The sequence below is a fragment of the Primulina tabacum genome, chromosome 13 (genome assembly GCF_025594145.1).
Source record: "Primulina tabacum isolate GXHZ01 chromosome 13, ASM2559414v2, whole genome shotgun sequence".
NCBI classification, from domain to species: domain Eukaryota; kingdom Viridiplantae; phylum Streptophyta; class Magnoliopsida; order Lamiales; family Gesneriaceae; genus Primulina; species Primulina tabacum.
The window spans coordinates 23,287,954-23,295,242 of record NC_134562.1 but is presented as its reverse complement, the minus strand read 5'-3'; the positions used below and the strand labels follow the sequence as shown (position 1 = coordinate 23,295,242).

At 33.3% G+C, this 7,289-nt stretch overlaps 1 protein-coding gene across 2 annotated transcripts; it reads left to right on the top strand.

Moving 5' to 3' along the window:
* The first annotated feature begins 1,276 nt into the window (after positions 1-1,276).
* On the top strand, positions 1,277-6,137 carry LOC142523114 (UDP-glycosyltransferase 86A1-like). Of its 2 annotated transcripts, none has more exons than XM_075626760.1 (2): positions 1,277-1,898; positions 5,236-6,137. In XM_075626760.1, exons 1-2 carry the CDS (start codon positions 1,412-1,414, stop codon positions 5,979-5,981), a joined length of 1,233 nt encoding a protein of 410 aa, XP_075482875.1. In that variant the 5' UTR covers positions 1,277-1,411; the 3' UTR covers positions 5,982-6,137. The 2 variants fall into 2 exon arrangements, with proteins under 2 accessions (XP_075482875.1, XP_075482874.1); XM_075626759.1 differs by having other exon boundaries at positions 1,279-1,898; positions 5,227-6,137.
* Positions 6,138-7,289: the final 1,152 nt, after the last annotated feature.

The following is a 7,289-nucleotide window of genomic DNA, read 5'->3' as shown; positions in this document are numbered from 1 at the left end:
GGATGAAGATTATTTGAGAAAATGTTGTGTGAATCTTGAATCTGCTTTGAAAAAGGATGATGCGTCTGATATTGATGCTCATGATCTGCTTTTAAAATTACAAATGTTGCAAGAGATGCTACCTCTTGAAGCTTACGAAACAAATAAATCTTGGACAGCCATTAAAATTTTGGAGTTTGCATTGAAAATGGATGTTTTTCCTACAGTTGTGGTTGCGTATCAAATTTTATTGACTATTCCTGTAACTGTAGCATCATCTGAGAGAAGCTTTTCCAAGTTAAAATTATTGAAATCTTATTTGAGAACCACAATGAGTCAAGAGAGATTGAATAGTTTGGCGATCTTCTGCATCGAAAAAGACATACTGGAGGATATCTCATATGACGACATAATTGATGACTTTGCTTCAAAAAACGCAAGAAGAATGCGTTTTAAATAATATTGATTGTTGAATAAATTATTTTGAGAAATTATGTAAACATTTTTCTATGTGTAGTTTTCTTATTTACACATTTTGGTTTACTTTGATTTTGCTATTCAATTTTTTTAATATACATTTGAATTTCGAATCAATACAAGAGCACCATATTATAAGTTTCGCCCAGGGCCTCTTTTTTCTTAGGACCGCCCCTGGCAAACAGCCAGCAAAAAGCATTCTAGCTGGTAAGCTTTGCCCAGAGGCATTCCAGTTTTGATCATGTGGATACTAAATTGTCTTCAGTTAATTTGATTTAAGAGAATTATGAGCATCCACGAATGACATAAATACTATTGTTGTTTTGATTTTACTCACATCAATAACATATTTTTACAAAGATTTTACTAAAAAAGGATCAACTTAATTATTTCGGAAAATATATCCAACTAACTCCAATCTTTTTACCCATTAATATCTTATAAGATTTAAAAGAACGCTTCACTTAGTTCTCGACATTTCTGGAATAGTTTAGCGGATAAATTAGTTGTTGTTGTTCTTGTTTCTTTATTACTTTTGTTTTTTTTAGTACATTCAGTGGTTCTCTTCGGTGTCAGCAAATCGGAAGTGAAAATTTTATTTTTTATTCTATAGTGATGGTATAATTTCGATTCATCATGATTCAAACTTAGTTCCATTTATGTATTCGATGTACAAATTTGATCATCTGATATATAAAGGTAACGTTCGTAATTAAAAATGTCTCGTATGTACTATGTAGAACCAATTAATTGGTAATTAATTTGAATAAAAACCAAATTTATTCTTCAAAATATAAAAAAGCGAAAAAAAATCGTTAGCCACACACAGATAGAAGACCAATAATTCAATTCTCCAACAAATATATATACACAAACACATCCCTTAGAAGACAAAGGATCAAGATTAATCAAAAAATGGCGACTGAGAAGATGCAAAAGGAGACCTCATGCCGTCATGATCTCTCTTCATTTCCAGGGCCATATCACTCCATTTGTAAATCTTGCTCTCAAGATAGCTTCCAAGGGATTATCTGTCACTTTTGTCCACAACGAATTCGTTCATCACAAGTTATCCAAATCCCACAAAATAAACGAATTCAACTTATTTCATGAGGCATGTGAGTCAGGTCTGGACATACGTTACACGACGATAAGCGACGGTTTTCCTGTCGAATTCGATCGATTTCTGCACAGAGAGGAGTACATGGAATCAATACTGCGAGATTTCCCCGCTCGAGTCGACGAGTTTGTCGGGAAGGTAATCGAATCTAATCCGTCCCTGGCCACGTTCTTGGTCGCGGACACTTTGTATTCATGGCCGGCAACCATAGCCGAGAAGTATAATTTGGTGAATGTGTCGTTTTGGACTGAACCAGCTTTGGTGTTTTCTTTGGATTATCACTTGGAGCTTCTCAGACAAAATGGTCATTTTCCATGTAATGGTCCAATATTTATTTTGTTTTATTATTTTTTATGTGATGAATTTTAATATGAGTAATATGAAGTTATATCTGAAAAAAATTAGTGTCAAATAAATCATATTCAATGGATATGGTGATTTCTGGTATAAAAAAAAGACAAAAAACAAAAAAAATACTAGATATGGTATAAAAGTCAAATTTGATAATTATAAAATTAAAACTCAAAACAAAATTACTTATAAGATTAAAATATAAAAATCTCTATTTTAATTTTATCATGAGCTATAAGTTCGAATCTAAAAAAATTCTAAACAATGTTTATTATATGAAATTCAAGTTCAGTATAATAGATTAATAATATACAATTTTATTATATTAAAATAAATATTAATCTTCCGTCTATGTAAACACGTGCATGACATGAATAATGATTTCAGACCCAATCTTAGTGCGGGACAGAGAGATATTACTTATTATAATTATCATTATTATTATTACTATTATTATTTTGTTTGGGATAATCTAGTATTCTGATTTCGTATTAAATTTAAGATATTGAACTCTAAGTCCGATAAGTTATTGACGGGATATATTCGTGGGATCCGGACTGCTAATTCATTTCTTAAACGTAGGTGCGAATAATTAAATCAATTATAATAAACAGGGTCTAAATTTTTTTTATACAAGTATCAAGTGCGGAACGTAATGAAATTCAGTCGAATATATACATCGAAACAAAGTACAAGTCTTGTACCATATACAATCATTTAAAATTAAGGTTTAACGACTACATATCAAGTGTTCAAACCCTATCTAGAATCCAAGTCCGTAGTCTCCAGTCTACTCACGATATCTCTTCATCTCCTCGACCATTGATCCTGTCCCACCTGTTGCCATGCACACATACAAACACGACAACAGCCGGATAACTCCGGTGAGAAATATATCCCAGTATAAATCAACGATACATGCAATCATATAATCAATATAAAGCATGAGACAGATATCAGTAATATAAATCAAAATCTGAAAACATAATTCAATATAAATCTATAAATCAACTCCTGACTCTATATCTCAAACTAGACTCATTCTTAGTCTAGGGATCCCGGTTTCCAGACATTGGCATTCCTATATCGAATTCAGTAATAGAAGAAACTCCAATTCTATTCAATCGATATAACAAAACATCCGGTGTCTTGACCTATCCGTCACAGACTGTTCACTATCTTGTGACAATGTGCAATGTGCCAGTGACGATTCCATCACTATCGGCACTTATGTCACAAGATCACTCGTCTAATACTCATCTAATACATGCTTCTATAAATTAATAGAACAAGCATATCAATTCAAATCATTGTAAATAATAACAATAAGTATGTGATTTAGGGAAACTCAAGTATATCCTACTTGAGTCGTTCTCCCGGTACCACATTGACTTATACATTTCTCTTCTCGGACTGACGAAGTCGAAGTCTCGAAGTCAAATCTGTCCATATCAAATCTGAAATGACAATATCGAATAGACTATGTCAATGTACAACTCAATTCAAGACTTGTTCTGATCAATACTCAAATCAAGACATAATCTAATCAATGTCAACGATACAACGATACAATATCAATCAATAACGAATCTGATTAATATCAATCTACTAATGTTTCGACTGCATAACACTACAATCTCAATAACCCCGTCAATTTCAACATCACAGATATAATAACACGGTTCATAATCGATATCAGTATAACCCATAATCTTAACAATAACATATCATAATCTCAAATCTGTACCATCTCGCAATACCGGCAATACAATATCAGTATATACGAATCAACAACTCATCTGATCCAAATCTGAATAATATCAACATACCCAGCAATACAGTACAATTCAGATATCAATCACAACATCTCATAATTGGTGACAACACAATTCTAATATCAACTCGGTCTAATCGCAATCAAATCAACTTTGAAAATTCATAATAATTTCATACGGTATCTGTTCTTCGATCCGGTTTCGATTATACAATGTCTGATATTGCAAGAACAACATATGTGGATCATCTCTGATTCTGGGAGTATCATTATTTCAAATCATATCAAAACTTAGTAAAACTTACGTCCAGTTGTAACCTGCGTAGATAGGAACTCAGTATTGCAGTCAGATTCAAAATCTAACGGGCGGATTTCTCACAACTTGAATTTTTGTATTAAGAATTAAAGCTTTTCCCTGACCTTCGTTTTTCTTTTTGTTATGTGGAAATGAAGCAATTACATATATATATATCATCTTGCATGTGATAGCAACGTGTCACGTACTTCTTCAATTTTGATTGGCGCTCGGACGGTCATGAATTTCCGCCCGGGCGCGACGTGCTCGGCCCTCTCATTTTAAATAAGGGCGCTCGGGCGGATAAAAACTTCCGCCCGGGCGCGAGATGTTCGGGTTTCTGACCTTATTCATTGGCGCTCGGGTGAAAAAAAACTTCCGCCCATGCGCAACACCTTCGATCCAAACTTGTATAATTCCATATGCTTTGCCCAAATCTGATCTCGGAATGACCCGGCTATAATCACATCAATTCATAATCAATAAACTCAGATTAACAGAATTAAAATCTCGGGCATTACAATATTACTCCTTAATAGATGATTTTGTAAATTTTTTATGCATCTTTTAAAATATATCTACATATTTCATGCCCAATATCGTAAATCCTAAATCTCCCCCCGTCCTAGGAAATGATTGAGGGCAATATTGAATCCAATGACAAAATTATATATATTTACATATCAAATCTTTAGAGTATTTTTTTTTGTCCCAAATTAACAAAAATTTTTGTGACACAGTCTAATAAGTCAATTTTATGAGATGCAATTACTATTTGAGTCACTATGCAAAAATATTATGTCAAAAATATTGCTTAGGGTTGACCGTCTCACACAAAAATACATGTGAAGACCTACAATTTCAAATCACACCAATTTTTTCCCCAAAACATCCTCGTAATATACGTTTTCTTCATAAAATAATAAAAACTCAAACGTAATATTTGATATTGCACCCTTCATCTAAAAATTTAGAATCATTAAAATCATTAAAATAATATACAATTTTAATATGTTACCTTAGGTTTTTTTGAAAATTTAATCAATTTTTACGTGTAAAATTAATATGACGCCAACATATATGACACCTAAATGAAAATAATGTGTAGTATTATAATACTAAAATAACTATAAATTGAAACATATAAGATTAAAATTGAAATATGATTAAGGCAAACATATTGGACATTTATTGCAATTTCCACTTTGATGTAATTGTTAATTCTGTCAGATAATATAGAGGAAGAAATAAACTACATACCTGGAATTGAATCAATCAACACTAGGGACTTGATGCCATATCTAAAAGAAGCAGAAATGGCCACCATTGCGCCCAAAATTGTCATCAACTCATTTCGAGAAGTAAAGAAGGCAGATTTCATTTTGCACAACACAATCTACGAACTTGAACCTGCTACACTTTCAGCTCTAAATAAAAACCAGTCGATTTATGCGATTGGGCCCATTAGTTTCTCCCAAAATCTTGGCAAAACCAATCCCGCTACGAACTTGAGTTTGTGGCCTGAATCAGACTGCACCGAATGGCTCAGCTCTAAGCCTCAAGGCTCGGTTTTATACATCTCATTCGGCAGCCTGGTTGAGGTTAGTGAACTGGTAATTCAAGAAATAGCTCACGGCATTTTACTCAGTGAAGTAAATTTCATATGGATTGTTCGAGGGGGGATGACAGATGCTTTGCCACATGGATTCGAGGATAAAATGAAGGATAAAGGGCTCATTGTTCCATGGTGTAATCAAATCCAGGTCCTTTCGAATCCACGCATTGGAGGGTTCTTGACCCATTGTGGTTGGAATTCGATCCAGGAAAGTATTTGGTGTCGGGTTCCGATGATTTGTTATCCATTATCGTATGATCAACCTATAAATAGGAAATTGGTGGTTGATGTTTGGAAGATTGGGATTAACCTTAGTGATGGGGTGCCAATAAATCGAGCGGGTATAGCAGAGAACGTAAGAAAATTATGAGTGCGTTGTGCGTCTACTTCGAAGGGCTTGAGGATGGCGGCAAGAAAAATGAAAGACATTTTGCGGAATGCAATTAAAAATGGTGGATCTTCAGATATAAATTTTGACCACTTTATTAAGGATTTGAAAGCCAAGCTGTAGGAAATTTATTTATGTTTAAACAACGTTAACCTTATGTTTATTTAAGTTCAACTTTAGTGATATTTCTCATATCAATTAATATGTACACAAATAACAAATATGAGAAATTATCATAATAGAGTTTCATTAATAAATGAATTTGTTCTTATTAAATAATTACATAGAAATCCCAAATCCCATATTTTCCATAAGATCTTTAAATTTATGTGGTGACATTGATTTAGTCAAATGATCAACTATCATCAATTCACTGCTAATGTGTCCAATAAACAATGTCTTATCTTTAACATATTTTCTTATGGCTAACTACTTAGTGCCGATGTGTTTACTTCGATTTCTCCCTTTTTTTATTCTTAGCCAAAAAAATAGCAGCTGAATTGTCACAAAATAGTATCAATGGCCTAGAAATAGAACCCATGATTCTAAGCCCTGAAATGAAACTTTTCATCCAAACACCATGTTAAGTGGCCTCAAAACAAGATACGAACTCAGCCTCCATAGTCGAAGTAGCATTCAAAGTCTGCTATGCGCTTCTCCAAGATACAACACCACTAGCTAGCACGAAAATATATCTTGAAGGTGATTTTCTTGAATCAATGCAGTCAGCGTAGTATGAATCAGAGTAGCAAATATCAGTTCGTCTGAACATAAGCATGTAATCCTCGATCCCTTGAATGTATCTCATCACTTCCTTTGCAGCTTTTCAATGGTCTATACCTAGATTACTCTGATATCTTCCCAGCATTCCAACTATATATGCAATATCAAGTGGGAATTGATCCAAATTGAATTTGTTGCCCTTCACTACGGGAGCCACACTTGGTGAACAATCCTTCATTGGAAATCTATGTACAACTTTGTTGATATAGGTCTCTTGAGAAAATCCTAAGTTCCCTCGAGATCTATCTCTATGCACCTTGATGGCAAATACATAAAATGCATCATTCATATCCTTTATATCAAATTTTTTAGATAGAAATTATTTAATCTCATATAGCAATTTCATTGCAAGTAGTATATCATCCACATATATGATAAGGAAACAAATCTTACTCTCATTGACTTGTGGTATATACACTGCTTCATGATGTTATCTAATAAACCAAATGAAGAGATAACATTATGAAATTTTAGGTACCACTGAGAGGAGGCTTGCTTCATTATATA